The 25,732-nt window shown below is 38.2% G+C and overlaps 2 protein-coding genes across 3 annotated transcripts in view; one reads left to right on the top strand and one right to left on the bottom strand.

Annotated features, from left to right (window-relative positions):
* Positions 1 to 10,794, bottom strand: part of c1qtnf12 (C1q and TNF related 12) — a 33,346-nt gene extending 22,552 nt beyond the window's left edge. The window contains exon 1 of the mRNA XM_033969571.2: positions 9,906 to 10,794. Within this exon, the coding sequence (XP_033825462.1) occupies positions 9,906 to 10,079 (174 nt within the window). The 5' untranslated portion in view covers positions 10,080 to 10,794. The remainder of the gene's footprint in view (positions 1 to 9,905) is intronic.
* Positions 10,795 to 13,066: 2,272 nt separating this feature from the next.
* On the top strand, positions 13,067 to 22,171 carry sdf4 (stromal cell derived factor 4). 2 transcript variants are annotated; one of them, XM_033969569.2, is made up of 7 exons: positions 13,067 to 13,114; positions 14,822 to 15,138; positions 15,399 to 15,535; positions 16,004 to 16,117; positions 18,030 to 18,188; positions 19,470 to 19,645; positions 21,380 to 22,171. In XM_033969569.2, the coding sequence occupies exons 2-7, from the start codon at positions 14,828 to 14,830 to the stop codon at positions 21,554 to 21,556; spliced, it is 1,074 nt and encodes a 357-aa protein (XP_033825460.1). In that variant the 5' UTR covers positions 13,067 to 13,114; positions 14,822 to 14,827; the 3' UTR covers positions 21,557 to 22,171. The 2 variants fall into 2 exon arrangements, with proteins under 2 accessions (XP_033825460.1, XP_055079095.1); XM_055223120.1 differs by having other exon boundaries at positions 13,101 to 13,293.
* Positions 22,172 to 25,732: the final 3,561 nt, after the last annotated feature.

Below are 25,732 nucleotides of genomic sequence, written 5' to 3'. Positions count from 1 at the left end.
TCCAACATATCCGTGGGTTACAGAATTATGAGAAACTAGGATTGTTGTCATCAGTGGTGGAAGGTAAAGTAAAAGTAGTTGTAGTAAAAGTATTGTACTTCAGTAGAATTTCTAGGTGACTGTAAGTATTTTTCACATCATTTGAGGGGCTATTTTTTACCATGTTCGTAGCTACATCTTGACTGACGTTTTTGAGTTCAAGCTTCAAACAAAATAATAGTTAATAATAATACACAAAATTGGTTTGTATTGGAACTGTTGACCAGAATCTGTATCACTGTATCAAAATCTGCGTGAAATACTTTTTACTCTTAAAGTACATTTTTTGAACAGGTACCTAAATACTTTTACTTAAGTTGATTTTTTCATGTGAAACTTTTACTTGAGCAATTTTTTACCTCTCTTTCAGTACTTTAAGTAACAAAATTGAATACTTCATCCACCACTGGTTGTCATAGTGATCAACAATTTTACACAAAATATTATATCCTCAAAATATTTCATGTAACAGAAAGCTGAAATCCATGAATCGGTAGTGATACAACTAAAAATATGTTTGCACTTTCTATAAAACTACTGGGAAATAACTCATGATTAATTAAGTATTCAACTATTGTAAGTGGTCACATTAATATAGCTCTTTTCTACCTTCAAGTCACTCAAATCACTTACATCAAGGAGCCATCCATTCACACACAGACGCACACACCCGTATACACAAACACTGGAGGCGAGGTGGATTGAGTGTCTTGCCCAAGGACACAACAACACTATTCATCTGTAAATGGGTCTATAGGTCCTGCCCTGCTCCTACCAGCGACACAAAGAGGATAGATCTTAACCTTAAAACGGCATTACACAATTTTCCAACCGCAAAAGGAGAAAGTAGAGCTCTAGGACTAAACTGTAAAAACAAATTTTTACTCATTTAGAAGAATAATGTTGGGTATACTCTACATCTAGACCGTCTTTGGTCTCAAAATTCAATGCTTGAGGATTTCGAAAGGAGAGGTCTACAGCCAATCCTCCGTAAACGCATGTGGTTTGGAGCAGAGTCCAGACGTTAAGGGAAGAAATTTGATCATTTTTTCTGTGTTAAATGGCGTAAGTTAAAACCCTGTGTTTTTTATATTCATGAAATCAATCCTTAAACCTATTTTCATTTATTTTTGAGCAGATCGATCAATATGAAGAAAAAAAAACATGATATTTTTTCCACATATCACACCATATTCAAAACTGTTCAATATTTTTGCCAATGCGAGTTACAATCAAACGCCTTGGTGAGTTTTGCCTGCTCCACATTCTTCTCGTTCTAATGCGACAGGTCCAGTCTGCAGAGCTCACCTTTTGTGATGACTTTCAAATGGAAAATCTCCGGAGGAATGCCGACTTCAGTGCCAGCCGCCCTCACTGGGGATTGGTCCATCATCACACTCTTTCCACTGGGCACAGGGAAAACCCACAACTGTAAATGTTTAAATGTTTGGTTCTTTGTGAACACCGCTGTCAAGCCAGGACAGCTCTAATGGATCTGTTTTCCCCTGGGCAGTGTGCAGAGCTGTGAGAGGATAGACGGACAACAAGTGCCACAAAATCATTACTAAACTCACTTTTGACTTTTTTAACTCGCAATGTTGTTTTCTAGTCTAAAACTTACTTTGATTTGTTTGCTATTCTTTCAGGTGTGTTTCAAGGTGTACTCTGTGACTTTTTGAATGGAAAGTGACAGATGCTTGTCTCCCTGAAGATGTTGTTGCGCCTGGAATGTTCAATGCCCATGTCTATGTCCATAGTAACAACCATGTGACATCACCAGGCCAAGTTACAGGTCAGATCTGTGGAGAGGCACCTCCGCTCACAGTAAAACATGTCTATAATTGAATACATTTAAGATAGACACATTTAATTCCATGCTGTAGAACATTTTAGACAAAGCAGTAACATATCCAAGGGAACAAGGACGTAGTGGACCCCCCTCAGAAAGATTTAGAAGATCCCTTATCCAACAAATATACTGTAGTCATGTGTCTCCTCAAACTTTGTCCTTCCTCAGTGTTTTTAAAGTCCATATACCAGCTCTAGTGCTTCAATTGCAAAAAAATGTATAACTGCTGCTCTTCAGCTCTTTCAACATGCTGCATTTCCCACTAATGCCAGCAGGGGGAGGAAAACACCTTATCCTACCACTCTAGTATTGTGTCAAGGCACGACTTATACGATGTGCTTAGTTTTTAATATGTCAGTAAAACAAACAATTTTGGTTTTATTTTTCTGTGAATGTGAGTTTTGACTGGGAGGATGGAGATTTTGACTCACTATAACCTTGAATTGTCTCTGCAGCTCCGATTCTCATCAGAGGTATGAGTTTGGCCCAGACACTTCAAACCGAACTGTTTGTCTTGAGGTGATTATGTCATCAATGTGTGACGGTGACTGACGGGGTGAAAAGAATGTTATGTTAGCAGTGGTGGCGGGGGAGCAAATCATAATATACACAGAAGAAATGTATATATTTAAAGGTGTGTGTTAACTTGTTTTGCTCTGAATGTTCAACAGTATGGCATTAAAAGAAGATGACGCCACAGACCAAGTTACAGATGGGATTTTGTGAATGATCTTGAGCTGTATCAAAACAAGAATAAGACACATAGACTAGTATACACCCATGGACCACTATGGAAACTACCTGGATGACTGAGGGATTACACAGATATAAAACACTAGTATTGAGAAAAACTATTTTGTGATCTAATAATTTCTATCTAGTTAACACTAATTCTACTTTAAAACTGAATATTGTGAGAACCTATCCTTTTTTGCAGTGTTGTGAGTCGGGACCCTGTGTGGGGCTTTGTCAGGGGCTCTCACGGCTCACACTGCCCCAGATCTGAGCAGCCCGGCCCCAGATCAAATGTCCCAGACTCAGAGGAGACAGACTGCTCCAAGAGTGACACGATCAATGGGAACAGAGCAGAGAGCCCACCTCAGTCTGCAGGCACCAGTTACATCATGGTCCACAGCTTTCAGTGGAGAGAAGGGGGAGTTTTTATAAGCAGGGTAAGTGAATTAGACTATAACTGGATTTCACTTCTTTGGTCAAGTTCACATGCTCCATACGCAGACATTTCTACTCCATGTAACCCAGAGATAAAAACCCACCACAAGCACTGGCTATGGACTACAAATAAGTAATAATTATTGCCATATTCATCAGCAAACTATAATATATGGCATAGATCATAGACCGTATAAAGAAGTGGACTAAGTAAGTGTGACATCACCCATATCACTCAGCTCCACTCAAAAGAAAGTCATTGAGGCTCGCAGTTATACGTAGAGGCCAAGTTTCATGGCAACCAAAAAGCCAATCCGGAGCAAGGCTTTTGAAGGTAATGCCGCACTGCTAGCTTTAGTAGGGAGCGGGCGCTTAGCAACGCTGTCAATCAAACCAGTTGCTAACGCTAGGGAGAGTGACCTCAGGGAAATGTGTCTGTTATTAATGTTTATATCTTGATTTATGGACACAATAGTGAAATGAAAGCACTAGGATCATGTAGAGTGGGTTAATATGGACATTTTAAATCCAACATGACAAGCCTGACAGCAACAGTTGCAGTCGCGTGTTATGAAATGAAGGGCTGAGTAAAAGAGTGTGTCTAAAGGTTTCAAAGTGGAGGCTGAAGTCTGCATGTAGATTATACCTCCATAATCTAGTAGAGAAATAAAAGTTGCTTGAACAATTTCTTTTCTACAATTCAATGCGAGACACTATTTTTTTTCTATAATAAAATTATCATTTTGATTTTAAGCTGTTACATAAATCCGAGATATGTATTTTAAAGGATACATTTTTTTGAAGATATTTATAGATAGTGATTCTTTCAGTCAATGCACCATTTAGTGTACAAAGATTTGCAATTTGAACATCATGTAATTGTTTGCTAGAAAATATATATATATAATTACTTTTATTTGCATTCAATGATAATTTTTGAATTTAATTCAAATCTGGCCTCAGTAACATCACCTGATCAGCAGAGGGAGCACTTGCATACCAAACAGCCTCATCTGCATATAAATGTATGAGGCATTCTCTTAAATCACTAACCAATCAAATTCATTAATATAGCAAAAAGTAGTGGGCCCAAAATTAGGCCTTGGGGCACTTCTTTTGCTTAAAAACCCATCAGCTGGGTTCTGTTTGAAAGATAATTTTGGAACCAATCACATGTAACATTGTCAAATCAAATATGCTTCAGATGCTTCGAGATGATTTTATGATCTACTTATGATCAAAGGCTTTAGTCAAATTAATAAACAGAGCTACACAATCGTGTTTATCATCAAGGGCTGTGAAAATGTTATTTAAAAGTTTTGTGGTTGCCTTGACAGAACTATGCCCTTCTCTGAAACCAGACTGATAAGACTTCAAGTAACTTGATTTGCAACTAACTTTTTGCACTTAACTTTTGCAAGACAAGGTCATTTAGATACTCGAAATTACTTACATTTTTAGTTGTCCCACCTTTCTGGTAGACCTGCCAGTTGATGAAAATATGTAATAGAGGTTGAAATTAAATATGGGGCAGCTAATAATAGAAGTTTTGGATCAAGTGCATTTAATACCTCCATGTAAGTGAAAGGTCTTAACGAGAAATTCTGGCTGCCAGAGGTTCAGATTCAACATAGTCAAGATCAGAAGGATCATGAATAGATTATTAAAGCCCACAGACAGGTAATCTTTAACATAAATGGCAACTACACCTCCTTTAGATTGCCTGTTGCAACCAAAAACTTTGTCATTTTAAGTATTGCGTTGATCGCATATCAAACAGGTCTGACTCTTTAGGGATACTAGGTTTTTTTAGTTTGTCCAGGATCTGACACCTGGGAATTAGGTTTGTTAGTAATATTGATGTCAACTAAGTTACACGAACTCTGATCATTTCTTTCATGTCTACGAGTGTGAAATTGATTTAATGTGGAATCTAAGCCATTGGGCACTGGTTTTGTTAAGAGTCACATGAGTCTCTGTTTATCTCATGCATAAGGGGTCACTCAGTAGGCCTATTAGGTGCAGACTGCAGCGTTAGGTTGATATTGTCACTCAACATCTTATTTAAATGAATGCCATTGGGGTAAATAGATTATTCCTCTTCCAGAATCCACAAAAATGATCCACAAAAGGAATTCCTAGAGCACTGCAATAAACCCTTCAGCCACGCATGAAGCTGGCGGATCCAAGAATGAACAATGATTTTATTTATAATGAGCAAAGAGTTTATTAAGAACAATTCAGGCTTAGCTACTACACCCCAACCCTATCTCCCAACCCTACATAGAATTGACTCTCGGGAGCTTTAAGCCATGTTATAACATAGATCAAAAAATAGTGTACGGTAACATGGGCCCTTTAAGTTATTTTACTTGTTTTAAAACATCGCTGGTTTAAAGGTGTTTTTCTTATTTCAAGGCAAAATTCTATGTCATTTGGATATCTTTTTTATATCTCAAATGCAGGAAATAAAAGTGTTGTATTTAAAAACAACAAAAAACACTGCATCGATAGCATTGGTTAACAATTGTCAGTTCATGCCCCAATGGCAAATATATTATCTTGAATAATAAGAAGAAGCCATGTATTGGAACTGACTCAGAAAAATCAAATTATAACGTCCTGGATTCAAGTCATTTTAATTATACAAATATTTCTATTTTGCAGTACGAGTCTGCGGCTGTGTTCACACTTGCTCACACATCCAAACACAAAATCGAGACTAAACACAGAACTAAACCAGGACTAAACCAGGACTAGACCAGGACCCAACCAAGTTTACATCAGGACTAAACTGGGCTCAAGCCAGGACCAAAACAGAACAAGTGTAAACGCACCCATAGCAACCAAATATAAACCAATCCAAACAATTAAAATCTATGGAGCTATTCTGACTCATTACAGTTTCACTTTAGACATTAGTTTTTACAGTGTTGTACATATACAGGGCAGTGGCAGCTTTGAGAATGCCAGCTCGATGGGTGGGCTGAAGGCAAAACAAACACCACGTTGGAAAGTTTTACAAATATGCAACAGCAGAAATGTACCAATAAATAACACAGACAGAACACAGGCTTTGGTGAAGACGGGACAGGGCTTATTCACAAACACATTCAAATACACAGCAAGGACAGTGGTTCTCAAACTGTGGGACGCGTATTATAACCATATCAGTTCTGGTTTAGGTTTGGATTAGTTATAGTTTAGTCTTGTTTGGACAGTCCTCATGTAGATTTGTTATTCCTGGTTTAGTCCTGATTTAGTTCTGGTTTGGTTCTGGTTTAGTTTTGAATTAGACCTGGTTTAGATCTAGTTAGTCCATGTTTATTCACTCAGACACATTCAAATACACAGCAAGGCCAGTGGTTCTCAAACTGTGGGACACGTCTCATATTTATATCAGTTCTGGTTTAGGTTTGGATTAGACACAGTTTAGTCTTGTTTGGATTGTCCTTGTATAGTGTGGGACGCGTATCTCATTCATATCAGATTATTTTAGGTTTATTTAGTTTCAAAAAAGTTGCACAGTGCACCTTAATAGGCTTGATGAACGCTAGCCCTTTTTTAAATCATAGTTTAGTGCTGGCTTACTCCTGTTCTTTCTCCTTTTTACGATAAGTCCAGGTTTAGTTCTGGTTCAGTTCTGGTTTAGTTTTGGTTTAGACCTGGTTTAGTCCTGGTTAGTCTGGGGTCCTGCTTAGTAGACTGGTTTAGTTGTAGTTTCGGATTAGTGCTGGTTTTCACCTGGTTTATAGTTTAGTTTCACTTTGGGATTAGACCTGGTTCCTTCCTGGTCTAATCCCGTTTTAGTGTTTCTGTTCTGGTTCAGTCCTGGTTTAGACAGATCTTCCTCAATATTTGTTCCACACTTATCAACTCCTGATTTATATGTGGTTTAGGGTTTATTTTAGTCTGGACCTGGTTTAGTCTTGTTTTAGACCACGTTTAGTCCTTGTGGCACCAGACACCCAAATATTTACTTTGCTGTTTGTGTTGTGGAGCTGTTTTCATAACTTTCTTCAGATCAATAAAACAACATGTCTGGAAGTATCTGATTTTTCTCCTTTGACGTAGTTCATTCCCACAGACCTTCAGACCCTCAAACCCTCAGAACCCCAGACCCTCAGACCCTCAGACCCCCAGCCTCCCCAAATCCTCAGACCCCCAGACCCTCAGAACCCCAGAACCTCAGATCTTCAGACTCTCAGACCCCCAGACCCTCAGATCCCCAGATCCTCAGACTCGCAGACTCTCAGATCTTCACATCCTCAGCCTTTCAGACCCACAGACCCCCTGACCCTCAGACCCTGAGGGTCCACATCCCCAGACTCTTAGACCTCCAGACCCTCTCATCCTCAGATCCCCAGACCTTCAGTCCCTCAGACCTCCAGACCTTCAGACCCCCAGATCCTCAGACTCACAGACTCTCAGATCTTCACATCCTCAGCCTTTCAGACCCACAGACCCTCAGACCCTCAGACCCACAGACCCTCAGACCTCCAGACCCTCCCATCATCAGACCTCCAGATCCCCAGACCCTCAGACCATCAAACCCTCAGCTCTTCACATCCTCAGCCTCTCAGACCCCCCAGACCCCCAGATCCCTAGACCCCTAGACCCTTAGACCCTCAGAACCTCAGACCTCCAGACCCTCAGCTCCCCAGACCACCGGACCCTCAAGCCCCCAGCCTCTCAGACTCCCAGACCTTCACCCCCCTGTGGAGAGCATGAGGACCACTAATTGATGTATTGATCCGGCTGCAGATGTCACATTCTCGGGATTCTTCCTGAACTCATCCATTTGGATTTTCACACTTCAGAGTCCGGATCATGTCTCCGGCCTGACCCAAGGGGCACACCTGTCTGCACTGCAAGACTAGTGAACTTACAAACTCATCTGGTGGAGGTTTAATTCTGAATAATTTAGAGTTTAGATTGGATTTTGACTGGTTTCAAGAAAAGATACCAATGGTAGAGTTAAAGGTGTACTATGTAACTTTTTGTGGGTGGCGGGCTCTCACTTCATCTCCATGGAGCTGTTAGTGCTTCATCTGAAATGTTCCACAATATGATATTAAACTCATCTATCTCTATGTAGACAACTAGGCGACACCATCTGGCCAAGTTACGGGTCAGATCTGAGGGGAGGCGACCCAGTTTATGGTAAAAATGGACGTTTTTAAATCCATGTAATCAAATAAATGAAAGATAGATAAGTTAAATGCTACACTGTGGAACATTTCAGGTCATCTCACTGGACAAATGTATGCATAAGAGGTGAACCCCATAAGTTACATACTTCAATTTTAATTTATTATCGTTTATGTGCAACGTTCTTAATCTACTGCCAAATATTTAACTTGGGAATAAAGTGATATCTTGACTCCATATAGTGATGTTTTTGAAGAAATACAAGCAAAGTAGATAGTTAGAAAGATAAAATATAAAGTTACTGATTGATTCTCTGCAGTGTACACAGTTCAGCTTTGACCACAGTTGGATTCGCTTCATGTATTCCCATTGAAAAAACAGATGACACATGAGGCATACCATCAGCCTGAAGTCAACATCTCAGCTATTCCATACATCACACTCACATGTAAATAATGCATATCAAGTCTGCACACGTCACCCAGGCAACATTCTTCTGATTCTCCAAAAGTACACGACACAAAACACATTTGGCTTAAAGGACCTCTATTACGCAAAACTGACTCTTTTGAGCTTTTAGTCATGTTATAATACAGTTATATCCTCAAAACACACCTGGAGTTGTGTTTTATGTCACCCGCACATGTCTGAGAAAGCTTTTATTATTAGTCTGTCTAAATCAAAGCTCAAAATGCTCTGTTCCACCTTGTGATGTCATAAAGTGGTAATTTGTGGTAGTTTTTTCAGTAGAGACTGGCAATTCGAGGGGTGAAATGATTCTTTCCAGTGAAGGTGCATGGAGTTTAAAAACACAGTGGAGCACTTCCTGTATTACCACATGACATCACAAGGTGGAGTTTTTCAGTTTGAGAGAAGAACTCAGCCTAAATATGCAGGGTTTGTGCGTTAAACATGTGTGAATGAAACAAAACACAACTCCAGGTCTGTTTGTGATGAGGAAACAACATTAGAACAGATCAGAAAATATCGTAATATGGTTTCTTTAAATGACTTGACTTGAAATTCAAAGAGTTCAAAGTGTCTAGATCATTTTAGTTTGGTTTGCGTCAAAATACAGCAGATTGATTTTAAGAAAGACTGAGATTTTTGTTCAAATTTAGTCATTTAATTTGAACATTTTAAAAAACAGACAGATTTATATTGAAACTAGTCAAATAGTGCAGCCTCGGGAATGTATACAAGCTAGTAAAATTTAAGTAATTTCAACATTTGCAGCGTAGAATAATCATGTTTACATCAAAAATACACAGGAGTACTCAGGAACCTACTGAACTGTTGAGAGAACGTAGCAACCGAAATGTAGATTAATCATTTAAACGTGCACTATGTAACTTTTCTGAATGTTCACCCCATGTTCTTGTCTCCATGAAGACGTTCTCACTTTGCCTGAAATGCTCCACAGTATGGCGTTAAACTTATCTACAGTGTTTCCATGGAGACAACCAAGCCAAGCTGCAAGTCCGATCTCACTCACATTAAGAATACATGTTTCCAGTAAATGCCAGGTGTAATGCCATACTGAGGAACACTGAAGTCTAAGCAAAAGCATCTTCCCAGAGACCAGCAAGTGGAAGTGACCCCCCCACCAGAAAAGTTCCATACTGCATCTTTAAATAACCAAACTTGTCGCTATCACATCTGTGTAATAAAGCATATAGTTGGTAGGGTTCAGTACCTTGACAGCTCCTCCGACCTCCTCACTGTTGGACACCGTTGCGTTGAAGTTCTCTGTGTGCTGAGGAGCTCCGTCTTTTAACTTCTTTCTCTCCTTTTTGGCCTCAACTCCATTCAAAATCAAAGTCCAAAACAATGCAGCTGTAATCGCCCAAGGCCCTACTCCACACCGCATATTGTCAATGAAACTAGGACTTGGAAACTTGGAAACAATTAGCAGGATTGGAAGGAGAACAGAAGGTCCAAGAACTTGTATGACAACTTTATCTGCTTGTTTTGGTGAGAAAACCCCAGCTAGAGTTGACCACCACTTCACGACTTACTCAACTATGAAATGAGTCCGGGGGAATGCTCCAATGGACTGGCACATCGGTGAAGATCTGACAGAAAATAAACCCATTAGTGAGATTTTTCACGCTCTCTGCTCTGTGGGGGTGTGGGGTGGGAGCGTAGAGGAGGGGGTCGTCCCAAATCAGGATGGCTACGGTGATAGTACAGACGGATTCTCTTTCACTTTATCTCCTGATGCTAAAAGGTGAAAAATCAAAATACCCCCAAAAAGTTACGTAGTCCTTGAACGCAACTTAACCATCCAGTGAAGTTTTGTTTTGGAAAAGTTTCAAATCAAGTCTGTCGGATTGTCCCTGAAAACATGGATGAGAGCCAGATTGGATCTTTGCCGGGGCTTCTTCACAGTGAGTCCTTGAAGTAAAAGTAAAAGTTGATATAAATTCTCAAGTTGTTTTTTTAGGCAAATTCTTTTTAACTGAATTGGCCCAGAAGAGTGGACTTGATGCTGGTCCTGTGTCCTGTCTCTGAGTGGGTTTACAGGAGGGCTCACAGTGCAGTTTTATTATCAGCCCTCTCTCCTCCTCCCTCCCCTCTTTCTCTCTCTCTCTCTCCCCTCTCTCCTCTGTACCCACTCTCATCTCTCGCTCTAACTTTTGTTTCTCTCCCCTCCTCTCTCTCCTTATCTCCCCTCTTTCTCCATTTCTTTCAGTCTCTTCTCACTCCTCTCATTTTGTCCTCCCCCTCGCTCTTCCCTCTCTCCACTTTTACCCTCCACTTTTATTCCTCTCTTTCTTTCTTTCTTTCTCTCTCATCCCTTGTGCCTTTTGTCCTCTCCTCTATCACCCCTATCCCCTAACTCTCTCTTTCTCTCTCCATTCTATCCCCTTCTCTCATTTTATCCACCTCTTCTGCTTTCCTCATCTCTCTCCTCCCTTCCCCCCTTTTCCCCTGTTTCTCTCCTTCCACCCTCTCTCTCCCTCTCCTCTTCTCTATCTCCTCCCTCTTTTTCTCTTTTTCTTCTCTCCTCTTGTCCACCCCCTTCTCTTTTTCTCTCTTCTCTCTCTCCCTCTTCTCTCTCTCTTTATCTCTCCTCCTCTATGTCTCTTTTGCCTTCTCTTCATCTCTCTGTTTCTCTCTTCTTCTCTCTCCTCCCCCCTCTCTTTCTCTCTTCTCTCCTTTTGTCTACCTTCTTCTCTTTTTCTCCCTTCTCTCTCTCTCTCCCTCACCTTTCTCTCTCTTTTTCTCTCCTCTGTCTCTCTTTCTCTCTCTCTTCTCTGCTCTCCTCCCCTCCACTCATCCCTGTCATCACCTCCCACCCTCCTCTCTCCTCTTTTCTTGGCACAGTGTCCGTTTATTCAGTTCTGTTTTATCTCATTTGAAACTCTGGGGTGAAGAAGTTCATTGGCAGTAGTTACACATATTATTTGAGAGAATGACATTAATAAGCATAAGGCAGCGATAACAGCCTAAATAAATATAACAAAACAAGTGACATAGAGACACCCAGAGATAATCACATACACAGACCCTCTGTTATTAGTCTGTCTACATCTAAATGCTCAGTGCCACCTTGTGATGTCATAATGTGGTAGCTTTCAAGTTAACAGCTTTTTCAGTAGAGATTGGCAACTCCAGGGCTGAAATGATCCATTCCAGTGAAGGTGTGTGGAGTTTAAAAACACAGTGGAGCGCTTCCTGTATTACCACATGACATCACAAGGTAGAACTGGGTGCTTTGTGTTTGAAAAACTTAGACTAAATATGCAGGGTTTGTGTGTTAAACATGTGTGAATGAAACTAAACATAACTCCAGGTCTGTTTGTGATGAGGAAACAACATTATAACACAGATCAGCAAATATCCTAATATGGGCCCTTTACTGTTTTGGTACGTTGACGACTTTCTAGCATTTAAGCAAACTTAGCAGATGTATAACACATAGTCATAGTCACTTACTGTACATAACTAACAAATAACTTTGTAGCCTTATAGTTTTTTACTCCTACTGACGCAATTCAAGCTTCGTTTGCTATAAATTCTACTTACATAATGGAGGGATTGCACAGACATCCCCTTTAAACAATTTTTTAATTCTCCATTTCATTTGATTTATAGGTTAGGGTGATCAGACGTCCCCATTATAGGTCTTTCAATAATTTGGTGAGTACTGGCTTGTATTGGCTTATATTTGAATCCTTATTTATGTTAAGCATATGCTTTATACTTTTTTCTGCTGCTGCCATAGCAACATTGAAATTTACCCATAGCGGGACAAGTAAAGGTTCTCTTATTTTGAATGTCCCTCAGGTCATTAGTAACAATACACAAGTATACATTTATAGCCTGTTATTATTGTGTATGATTATTTATTTCATAGGAAATTTATATATATATATATATATATATATATATATATATATATATATATATATATATATATATATATATATATATATATATGTAATGATATATTTTTTAATGGCCAGATTTTTTTATTTTATTTTTTTCAATTTTAGCAAAGCGCCCTAGAAAATCACTGTGTACAGTGTATCACTTTCCCAAGTCCTGGCCCTGACTCCATATAACTTGTAAGACAGCGCCACTTAGAGGCATTAAAAAATTTCACAACACATTTTTAGATGGGTTTTCCTGATACCCGCTATAATTTCAAAATAAAAGATAGCATGTTACCGTTTGGCAATTTTTGCAGTCCATATTGCATATTACGTGTACTTATAACTCATTTAAACATCAAAAAATTTAAAATTACAATACATTCATAAGATACATTCACAATAATAATACAACGAATAACGTACTGTAATCGTATTTTATTTTGTATATTTATACTGAAAATCCTTACCGGAAATCCGCGCCTGAGTTTTATGAACTTTCAACACACGTCACTGGAAGGAACAGGTAAGCTAGCTCCGAACCACTCATTTTACAGTGAAAACGATTAAATGTGATACCAGGCTAGAGTTTTAGCAGTCTAATGTCTCTTTGCTCGTAGTATAATTTGTATTTTTTTATATTTATTCCGGGATTTTTACGAGATAGCCACGTTTACAGGAAATGACAGCTCTGAATCAACGCAGGTCTGTGTCAAGGAAGTTGAGCTAACATTTGTATAGCCAAGTCAACATTTATCCTTTATACAAAGCCCAGATTTTCACCATTTAACAGTTAGTTTAGAGGGATATGTGATTCACTATATCTTGATTTTATTATGGCTGTTGTATATCACTAATGTTACTACTTGATTCCTGTTATATGTTACAGGTTAGCATTTTACCATGTCCATTATCATATGAATAATTGTCTTGATTGCTGGAAATATGACAGTCATTGTGTATATCTGTCTCTCGTTTGGCTTTAGTTTTTACATTGTAGTTTTCTAATGTCCTTTTCCAGTAAGTAGGCCGAGTAAGTAGATTTCCCAGAATTGTTTTTGAAGTACCTTGTAGTCTGCGTCATTTCTCAGCAGTGAAGAGTTTTAGGTGGGCTGGAGAAGTTCAGAGCAAACTTGTCCAGCCCACAGAATCAGCCCTGGTATTATTAATCAGGACTGAACCGGGAAGAACCAGGACAGGGAAAAAAAAAAAAAAAACCTTGAGAAACATGCATTCTTCTGAGCGGGTGTGCCTCTCCACTGATAATACCTGTTACTTACCCTGTTGCCTCCAGCTGCTTGTCTTGTTGAAGAAAATGGTTATGTTTCATGCCATACCATGGAACAGGAGGCAAAGCATTAACATCTCCTTGAAGACAAGAATGTCTCATCTAAAATGTTGCATAGTACATAGTTTCCTAGTACTTGCTCTTATTCATAGGATGAGTGTAGTTAGAAGTGAACATGTAGTTTAGACATTTTGTGTAAGTGAACTAAACAAAAATTCTATATTTTTATGTGCTTTATTTTATATGCTGAGTTTGGCAGCAGATTTTTCTTTATTTTTCAAATGAACAACTTTACCTTCTTTGTTCATAATAGTCCAGGGTGCCAGGATTTTCAGGAGGGCCCTATGGAGCTAAACAGTGACCAGTCACCCTCTGATTCAGGAAGTACATTTCCTGTCAACTTTTAAAACTGAACTGAAACTTTATAAATCACTAAGTTATTAAAACATTTGGCAGAATCTTGGTTTTAATTGTGTTTCTTCTTCTTTTTGGAGCAGCTTATGGATATTAATTACCACATAGCTGTTTACCCACCAAGATGCCTTTGAACTCTTCATATTTATTTATTTTTTAATTCTATGGGAAAAAATGAATGGAAAATTCAATTCTGGAACCTGAGCAGACTTCAAAGTGGACAGGACTCTTGAGCTCCATTGATCTTATTCCGGCTCACCCAGTTTTCTAAATGCTACTAAACCGCACATTTGTTGTGGTGACATCTGGATAAACTGGAATCCCATTTATTTAAATGGAGAGAAAAAATGACAGCGCTAAAATATTATATAAAGTAGGTTGATTTATGTAAAATGTTTAATGTTCATGTCCACCAACAAGCCAACAAATAACCGATCCACTGGGAGGCTGTAAAAGGGCTTTGTACTTTTGTATAGAACTGTTTAAGTGATCAGTTTAGTCTACATTCTTCATAACATGTTTTTATTTTAGTTAACTATGGCTGTTTGGAGAAAGATGTGGTGCAGAAACCTACTGTCCGTGGCCCTGCTCCTTTTTGTTGTCCTTCACTCTATGGATGTGAATGCTCGACCAGCCAATATGTCTGCTGCCAAAGAGAAGACCCAGGACAACAAGGATGAGAACGAGATCCTGCCCCCCGACCATCTGAATGGGGTCAAGATGGAGATGGACGGGCACCTGAACAAAGACTTCCATCAGGAGGTGTTTCTGGGTAAAGAGATGGAAGAGTTTGAGGAGGATTCAGAGCCACGGCGGAACAGGAAGAAGCTGATAGAAATCTTCACAAAGTAAGAAAGTATTGTCCTGTATAGAGAATATTTTCTCTATAAAGTATGGAAATTACTGATTAATATGAGTAATCACCAATAAGTGATGTATGTAGTATTATAATGTTACAAAATATGTCACATAATATCAAACTATATTTCAGGGCTAAGTTTAGAAAAAAAAACTATATTACATCCTTTATTGTTTGGTTATGAGTGTCCAGAATAGAGCTTTACACGATTAGTGAATTATCATTAATGCCTGCTATTATTGTTCTTAGAGTTGACTTCGACAAAGACAGGAGCATCAGCGCTAAGGAAATGCAGCGTTGGATTATGGAGAAGACGGAGGAGCACTTCCAGGAGGCCACGATGGAAAACAAGAACAGCTTCAGAGCGGTTGACCCGGATGGAGATGGTAAGACACATAAGACACAATTAAATAGACAAATGTATAGCCTAAAATAATTTTGTCATAGTTTTGGTTTCATATTTTTGACACCATAGACATTCAACACAGTGGCAGCAGTAGCCTCTCCACAGATCTGACCTGATGGCATCACCTGTTAAATTTATGTCACGTTACAGGCAATAACACCTCCATGGAGACAAGACTGTGGAGAAACATAGTAGTAGAACATGCCACACCTTTAAAAACAAAACAAGGGCTAAAACCTTTTTCAAAATTCAAGCAAAATAAAAAGGTGCCTGAATTACAAATGTTCTGTTATGTTTGTGATTCTTGGATTATACATTATACTAAGAATGTTCATACTGCAACATCTATAATTCCTTTTAAATCTCAAACTCTACCCTCTGAACTCTACTTCAGATTGGATCCAATTTTTACTTTACTCTTTACAATTTTTTTTGTCTGCACTTTCAGGTCATGTGACTTGGGATGAATACAGAATAAAGTTCCTGGCGAGCAAAGGCTTCAACGAGAAAGAGGTTGCAGAGAAAATAAAGAACGGTGAAGACCTCAAACTGGATGAAGACAGTAAGAATGAAAACCTTTATTGATGCTTTGCAGCTGTATCAACATTCCCTCTGGGTGTGGCGTTAATTAAAGGCTCTGCTCTGTCTGAATCTGTTACTCAAGTTAGACTTTAATCTGAGCTTTGTTTTAAACACAATCTGACCATGAAGAATTGACTTCATTGGAACTACAACAGGTGAGCCCATTTGTGTTAAACAAGCCTCATGCATAAAATTAGTCAAGAACTAGCTAGCAATTTTTCAGACTCAACATTTTTTTTTCCCCCAAACTAAAAACTTAAACCATGAACATCTTAAAATATTTTGGCAGTGTTTGCTTATGTGTGAATAGTGTCACCATGGTAACTACTGAACTTCCACCATAGACATACATGCAGAACCCCCCAGTGATGTTTTAAAGGCCCTGTACCCCCCAAAATTTGCCCCAGTATAGATATGTTGTATAAACAGCTCTTGATGTCAAAATAAATCATCTTCCTCCTACCTCCTGCATATAATTAGAAACTGTTTTATAGTTGCTAAGTGTGCAGTTAGCATGCTAGTTTGTTAGCTTTACCTTCACTGCAAAACTCTTCTCTGGCCTCCTGAGAGTTGTTAAAAAGTGCTCAGAATGCATAAGGTAAGTGAGGAATAACTTTGGATCCCTGCCAACATGCTCTGTTTTTCACATTTCTAAAAAAAAAAAACTTTAAAGCTGCACTACCTACTTTTCAAACCACAAAAGGAGGATATGTATTTAAATCTATATAGGTAGATTTCTGCTCTCACAAACATAATGCAACATCACAAGAATTTCAGGTATGTGCACCTGTCTAGTAATAAAAGTGATCAGGTTTAGTATTTGTGCATGTACGTTTTGGAAATTTCATGGCAAAGTACAACGTCATCAGTAGAGTAAACCCCATCTGGGAGTATGACATCATCACATTTTAGAATCTGAAAACCGCTAATAGCAAAGTGAAACCACTGCGGTAGACCACCTAGACTCACTGAATCCTCACGATGCTTATGGCTCTTATTTAGAGTTAGCAATAGATCAAATACTTTATTATTAGATGCAGACGGTGTGCAGTGGTCTGATTTTACAATACACTCTGTGGGGAAAAACACAAAATGTACTGATTTATGAGAATAAAGTCCAATACCCCAGATTTCAATTTGGGTCATAATCAATAATCCAACGTTTGAATGTTTTAACATTTGTATATTTTCTGTTTCTGTGTTAAATGAAAATAGTATAAAGGAATTACTTATAATGTTGAATCTAACCAGACAATGATATTTGGTACAATCTATGCAGCACTTTAAGGACACTTTAAAAGGCCCATATTATGCTCTTTTCTGATGTATGTTAAAATGTTGTTTCCTGATCACAAACATACCTGAAGTTGTGTTTTGTTTCATTCACAAACCACACAAAAACCCTGCATATTTAGTTTTCTTTTTTCTCTCAGGAAACACTCTGTTCCACCTTGTGATGTCATGTAGTAATACTGGAAGTGCTCCACCATACACCTTCATTAGAATCATTTGGATGATTTCTGCCCTGGAATTTCCAATCTCTACTAAGCTAAGGGTAATGGGTAGCTATTAACTTGAAAACTACTGCTTCATGACATCACAAAGTGGAATAGAGCATTTTGAGCTTTGGAGATGTAGACAAACTAATAACCCAGTATTACTCAGACATGTGAATGAAACAAAACACAACTCCAGATATGTTTTTGAGGAGGTAATAACATTCTACATGGCTTAAAGCTCACAAATTTTCATAATATAGGACCTTTACAAACACAATGTATTTCTGTCGAAATTATGAATAAAGTTGCATAGGCATGTAGTCATCAGAAATGATATGATTAAAATCCACTCTGCCATCTCAGACTGACCTCGCTCTGTGTCTGTGCTCTCAGCTCAGGAGGTGCTGGAGAGTTTGAAGGATCGCTGGTATCAGGCTGATAACCCTCCGGCTGATCAGCTCCTGAACGAGGAGGAGTTTCTGTCCTTTCTGCACCCGGAACACAGCCGCGGCATGCTCAAGTACATGGTCAAAGAGATCGTACGAGACCTGGGTAAGCAAATTACGGTACTACTCTTGTTTTTATTTAGTTATTGTGTTTTGAGTTTTCACACACACATATTCACACACACGCACTGTAAATAGTGATAGATATTTCTTTTTACACAAAACATCACTACCATAGTGTGAGGAGGTCGGGCTTGCCTCCTTCATTCAAAATACTTAAACCAAGAAACGCTTTGACTGATTTCAGTGTTTAAATTCCTTTCACTCCAAATCCAAATGTTAATTCTTGTTTACAAATACCCACGCTGATAATGTGTCGTTCAATCCAAGAGTTCTCTTCGATGTTTAAGAGTCAGCGCCACAAAAGGACATGTTTTCTGTACATGTTTATGAATGTAATATAATAATCCAAGCAATGTGCATTTTCTGCCAGAGTCCCAAAAGCTCTGGGATTTGTTATTCTGGGCACTTTCATAAAGTTTTATATTCAGGAGCAAAACCAAGTCATATTAAACGTCAAACAATTTCAGGCCGTGCATTCATTACACGTACACAATGGGACTAACATGTTTTTGACCCTTTTCCAAATTTCGTTTGTCCTGTATTGCACTCAACTCAAAACAACTAAGATTTTGATTAAGTCTTTGATCATTCTTTAGAGGTGATTGTTGACTCTACCAGGTCACAACAGCAGAGTTTTGGTCATTTCAGGGTTCTCTTAAAGGGTTCTGTCATTTCAAAAGGGCCATATTAGTTTTGTTTAGTTACCAGACTTGAGCCGACTGACCTAGTAAAGCTATTTGCCTCCACATATTAAGCCCTACAGAGAACTACTAACTATGTTTTAGAAAAGACAGGTTTTAGATAAAGCTATTATTATGGTTTAAATCACTGCTCCAAAGAATGGCATGGGGCAATTTACAAAATTTACTTTGTCTGACCCTGACTAAAATCAGGTCACAAGGTCATATATTTTTCTCCAAGTATATGGGAAATGGTCACGTTTTTATGTGGCGCTTTTCCACCTTCAAGGCACTCAAAGCACTTTACATCAAGGAACCACTCACCCATTCACACACACGTTCATATACCAGTGTACGCTGACACTGGGGGCAAGGGGGCAAAGTGTCTCGCCCAAGGACACAACAGCGTTCATCTGTGGGAACTAGAATCATACCACCAATCTGTGGGTCAGGCGACAAACGCTCTACCAACTGAGCTGTTGCCCTATAGAGATCAATATAGATCACAATTTGTCTTTCATCATTTCCTTACAGTTTTGCGCTCACATGTGTCGCTTTACAACAGCCCTGTTTTGTTCATTCAGACCAGGACGGTGATAAGAAGCTGACTCTGTCTGAGTTCATCTCTCTGCCTATGGGGACTGTGGAGAACCAGCAGGCCCAGGACATCGACGACGACTGGGTCCGAGAGAGAAAGAAGGAGTTTGAGGATGTCATCGATGGTAACCACGATGGCATCGTTACTATGGAGGAACTGGAGGTAAAAACTGCTGCAAAAACCTTCTGAACAAAAGGGCTACTGCAGACTGTAACACACACCAAAACAAGAGTAAAACAACAGCAGTCTCACTAGAACCAGTCTCCAAAACAGACCAGTATCCGACGAATCAAACCTTGACCTAACTTGTCAGCATAGCAACAAAGTGTCACATACAAAAGGAATTACACTAACACAGTAACAGATACAAGAACAACAAAGTGTGCCAAATCTGAACTAAACACAAAAAGTCACATCATTACCATATATTGCTAAGTAAAATATAGACAATAAATGAGCATATTAAAAGTACATTATGCCACTGACACAACCGTAAAGCAGAATTATCCCAAAAAACGATACTAAAAGTAAAATATAATTAATAAACATGAGCTACAATAAATACATACCAGAATGAAACACTTTGTATCTGTAGTGAGTCATAGAGGTCATTTATGCAATCCTCTGCAGCTCAAATAGTATCTTACTATGGAAGAATAATGAAATTTTCCTCATTATAGAAAGAAAAAGTACCCACCATAAATATTGTCACCCAAAAATTATTGTTCCATTTATCATTTATTTAACAACCAAAGTCAGTACAGCAGAGGTGTCCAAACAATGGCCCAGGGACCAAATGCTGCCCTCAGACCAATTTTTATTGGCTCTCAAGCTTTCAACTGAACTGGCTCAAATGACTACAAGTACTATTTTTTATTGCAAACAAAAAAATTTCATTCCTGTTAACTGAAATAACAACCATTTTGATATGATACAGGCCCTATTCCTTCCAAACCTCATTAAAAGTGCGGTGGCTCAGTGAAATACATTTAGATTCACTTCCTGTGTCCGTGACCCCTTGCTCCGTTTAAATTTCAATATGTGGCCCTTGGTGAAAAAAGTTTGGGCAGCTGGAGTTGTTTTTAATGTGCTATATAAATAAAGTTGTATTAAATTGAAGTGAATTACCGTATTGCAGTGGTGTCCAAAGTGCTTCACATTAAAGTCAATCATTGTGACAGACCTAAATACAACTTAATAATACCGGGATCAAGTTTCTAATGTTTTTTTTTTATGTGAGGTCTAGAGCTGAAATGACGGTGATATATAAGGCTGTAAATTACTTATTCATAAAAATAGGCACACGTGGCTTGAAATAGACTTCAGTTTTTAGTGTTTGTGATGTGACCGACCTCATCATGAACTTATCGTTTTTAGTCCTCATATATCGCATTGCAGCTTTTTCCACAAACCAAACACAAAATTTAACACACTGGTACTAAATGAATACTCACGATACTGATGGTCGTGGTTTTTTAACACAATGATGGTCACATTGGTCATTAGTATTTTGTTATTGAGCTGTAGAGGGTTGAATAAGTAAATAACTTCTATGACTCATCGTTTGGTTTATTTATTGTAGCTCATGTTCATTAACAAAGCTGTACATTTATAGAATAGTTTTGGGGCATAATTCTGCTTTAAAGGGATTGTGTTAGTGGCATAAGGGCTTTCAATATTATTGTTTATCGTCTATATTTTCTTCAGCAATATATGGTATTTAAAAATGTGTTATCGTGACAGGCCTAGTTGTGTTGTGGTTTCATGGTAAATAAGACAAGGGAGCTACACAGAATCAGAATTACTATACAACTAGCATGACAGTTTAAGTGCAGTTATTATGGTAGTAGTAGGCTTCATTGAAAGTGAGTATTAACCTTTGAATCCTGTCTGTAGGAGTATATGGACCCCATGAACGAACACAACGCCCTGAACGAAGCCAAGCAGATGATCGCCGTGGCAGACGAGAATCAGAACCACAATCTGGAGCTGGATGAGATCCTTAAATACAGCGAGTACTTCACCGGCAGCAAACTCATGGACTACGCTCGGAATGTCCACGAGGAATTCTGACTTCTGGGAATGGGAAACGCTCACAATCTCATGGTATTGCTGTGTGCAGTGACTATTCTGGCTTTTAGTTCTCTTATCAATACTTTTAAGAAGAGATTCCCTTGTGGATTAAGAAAAGTCTAAATATGGAACATAAATTGGTCGACTTAAGTTGTGGCCATTGGTTATGACAGAATAGACACATCCAGAAATTGGAGTGACTAGACGCAATTTAAAGTGCACTATGTAACTTTTCTGGTGGAGGATCCGTCACCTTCATTTTTCCATGGAGACGTTATTGCTGTGCCTGGAATGTTCCACAGTATGGCATAAAACACGTCTATCTCCACCGATAATGTTCTATAGTATTGCTTTTACCTTCTATCTCCATGGAGACGAGCAATGATGCCACCAGGTCAACAAGTAGATTTGACTGCAACAGATATGTTTAACACCAGACTGTGGAACATTTACAGCAAAGAAATAACATCTCTATGGAGACCAGTAGGTGGCCATTCTCCGCCAGTAAAGTTACAAGGTGCAGCTTTAATTAAGAGAGTAGCTCATTCTGTGTCTTTGTTCTCACAGCAAAAAATATACACACTTGAGTATATAATTTAGATTTATTTAGCTACTCATTTGCAGATTTTTGTTCTGTAAGTAAATAAAAACACTCAAGGATAGATTAATATACTAATTTTATTTTATTAAACAAATTCAAATTTCCAAACTCATTAAGGGTACCGTTCGAGTAGCATAGAGAGTTGGTTTGGTTTTAAAGAAGTTGTTTTGTGCAATGCTGTTTAATAGAGCCCATTCTCACGGGGCCTTTTCGTCGATGATCCTCATAAAACGGATCCTCTCAGCTGTTCTGCCTTCTCCGCGACGTTCGACTTACTCAAAAATACATCTCTAGGATTTAAATGACTTGAATTCACAATCTTAACTTTTCTGGAACACGGTCCAAGGCCCGTTTATCTTCAGGGAGATATTATTGCTTTGCCTTTAATGTTCCGCAGTCGACCGCTAAACTTAGAGGTGGTTTTATTGCTCAAAAGTATCTCAAAACATGCATTCTTACTGCGAGCAGGTTTGCCTCTCCCCAGATCTGAGCTGTAAATTTGGCTTGCTGGCGTCACTTGTGTATCTTCATAGAGACACGTTTAATGCCATATTGTGGAACTTTCTAGGCAAAGCGGTAACAGCTCTACGGAGACGAAGTTAAACTCCACCAGTGAAGTTATGTAGTGCATTATTAATTAGTTTTGGTAGTTTATTTATTGACATAACGTAGGTAGTTTTATTTAATATTTCTGAATGGTGTCCACTGTTACTAGGTCCAAAATATTGATTCAGTTGAAGTAAAAAGGGTTTCTGCGTCCTACTTGTATAGATAGTGACCAAAAATCAGAAGAAAGGTCAAAAAACAAGTCAAAAGTATCAAATGGATATTAATTGATACTAAAACCAGCATTGAAACTAGAAATTTTTGCGTCATGACACTTTTCAAATCTGAGTCCAGTCCTCCTTCTTTTCCCTTTGGACTGATAAACTGCACCTTAACCTATCGTGTGTATACGTCTCTAAACTACTGTTGTGATTCTGAATTCAAGTCATTTAACTCATCCAGAAGTTGTTTCATAATCTAGTTTAACCTGTCATATCAGAAGATTACGTAATATCTTATTTGTATATGAAGAATTTTAACCTGTAAAGTTTCTGTTCCCAGTGCACTAAAGCAGGGAGTTCTACGAATGTTGTTTTTCTTTGTTTTTCTTTCTCTTTTTTAATTTTATCTGTAAATCTGTAAATAAAATACATCGTCATTTCAAACACCAGTGAGAAGAAAAGGCTGCTGGGAAAAAATATATATTTAGCTGAGATGTAACAGGACTAAGCTCCGCCTCATAACAAAATGGCGAGCGTTTAGGGCGTCCAGAAGTTAACTTTTAGTCACTTTATTCAGCAGCAGCATGTCACTATAGTCCTCACTGAATGAATGACGTGCCTGTCCTGAGAAGTAAATATTACCGGTACTTCATGGGTTTCAGCTTCCTGTTTATAGATGCCAGATTAAGTACTTTTACCATTCAAAAGATATAATATTTAGTTTTGAGTTGTTAATTGTTGCTGAAACCCATGGATACACTATAGGGCTGCACATAACAACAAAAATGTGATAATATGTTAGTATGTATTAGAGCAAAAACACAGGATAATAATAAATTCAGTACTAAAGCTCTAAAATCTCAATTTAAATGCGCTGTACCTGATTTTTACTGTCTTTAAAATGTGAAAAACAAAACTAGTTAATTTTAAGTTATTGTTGTTCAAGTTATTCCTCACTTAACTTATGCATTCTGGACATCCTAATTATTCACTACAGTAATTTTATAAGCAACTTTAAAAACTCTCAGAGTAGTAACACGCACAACTAGCATGCTAACGTGCACTTCTTGATTATCGGACACTAAAATGCTTTAGAATTTGATGCAGACAGTACACAGCAGACTTATTTTGGCCTCAAGAGCTGCTTATATAATATATTTGTCGTGGGGCAAGACAAATTTTGCTCAAAAACATGGTAAATAACTGGACGCAGGCCCTTTAACTTTGACCTAATTTAAAAGAGCAGTGATTTACTTAAACCTAACTGTAATAGTGCAGCCCTTTTGGAATACATTGCACCATAGTGATTGTAGCACTACTGTTGACTCACAGTTAGGTCAGCCTGCGTGAGACCAGTCCAGGTGACTTCAGTGATAAAGAATATTACCGTACTTTTAATATATTGTGTTAGAAAATGTTTTTATATTAACTGAAGCTTATGGAATTAACGACAACACTACTCCATAGAGACTGGGTTTTTCACTGGTTTATGTTTTATAATTTGATGTTAAAATTACTCAAAAACATCCACACATTTTCAACCTTGAACCTTTTGGTCAAGATTCAAGTCTAACTGTTATAAAGCTATTGAAGCTAATGCATTTTTTATTGCTTTGCCATGGGAACGTAAATTGGGCGCAAAGTTCATTGTCTTGTCATAACATTTATTTAGCGTGGCATTCGTTCACACAAGCACTAAACCTATCGCTATCTGCTCAGTTCCATGGAGATGTTATTGCATTACCTGGAATATTCCACAATTATTTATATGGAGATAAGACAAGTGACATCCTCAAGGTATGTTACAGGTCAAATCTATGGAGAGGCGAGTCTGATCAATCTTAAAATGAATGTTCTCAAAGGTATTTCTGAGCACTAAACCACCTATAACTGAATAAATGGAAGATGTATAGGTTTAATGCCTTACTGTGGAATTTCACAGGAAAAGAAATGTCTCTATGGAATTGAGCAGGTAGTGTATCCCCACCCAAAAATGTTATAGTGCAGATTTGGTTTTTGAATTTGAGAAACCAGTCTTTGATAAATTAGGTTCAACATTTGTGTTTTATGATTGTCCATGTTTAATTTAAAAATATTGTATCACCCATGGAGTTAAAATGGCCAGCCCTTCATTTAAAACTGATGTAAAATTATATTATGTGAAGGCATGGATACATCGATTATCTTTATTTTCAATGACCTGTGGCAATTTTGTTTTTCTGTGTTTATATTGTAAAATAAAAATATCTTTACAGAATGTCATGAAGCTTTATAAATGTATTGCAAGTTTGCTGTTAAAATAAAAACCTTTTTCATAATTGTTCTGGCATTTTGTGGGCTGTTGTAATCCCTGGTTTGGGTGGGGCTTTTCTGTTTCTCCCCACAACAGATGCATCATCCACTGAACTGAGAAACCTGTAAATGAGACCATGGGTGTGTTCACTCTTGGTTTGGGCCCAGTTTAGTCTGGTTGGTCTTGGTTCTGGTTGTAGACAAAATGTGTATCTATGAATGCACCCCAAGACTTCATGCAAAAAAATTGGCAGAGCATTTTTATGTTTTATGTCAGTGACTCTAGACTTTACACCTCTAGTGAAAAACAATATTAAAATTCCACTTTCTTCCATTTACCTAACATTCATAAACAATCAGTGGGTGTTGTGATATTCAACTGTGCTAAAAACAAAAAACCCTGTAACTACCAGTCTCAATGACCTTTATTTGACTGGAGAAAAACACTGGGTGATGTCACAATTTGACTGTATGTATAAAGAAGTGGAGTATGAGCACAAGTAACGAGAAAACATA

Source organism: Periophthalmus magnuspinnatus, chromosome 7, assembly GCF_009829125.3.
Source record: "Periophthalmus magnuspinnatus isolate fPerMag1 chromosome 7, fPerMag1.2.pri, whole genome shotgun sequence".
NCBI lineage: Eukaryota > Metazoa > Chordata > Actinopteri > Gobiiformes > Gobiidae > Periophthalmus > Periophthalmus magnuspinnatus.
Note: the sequence above shows the minus strand (reverse complement) of the source record. Positions and strands in the feature narration are given on the sequence as shown.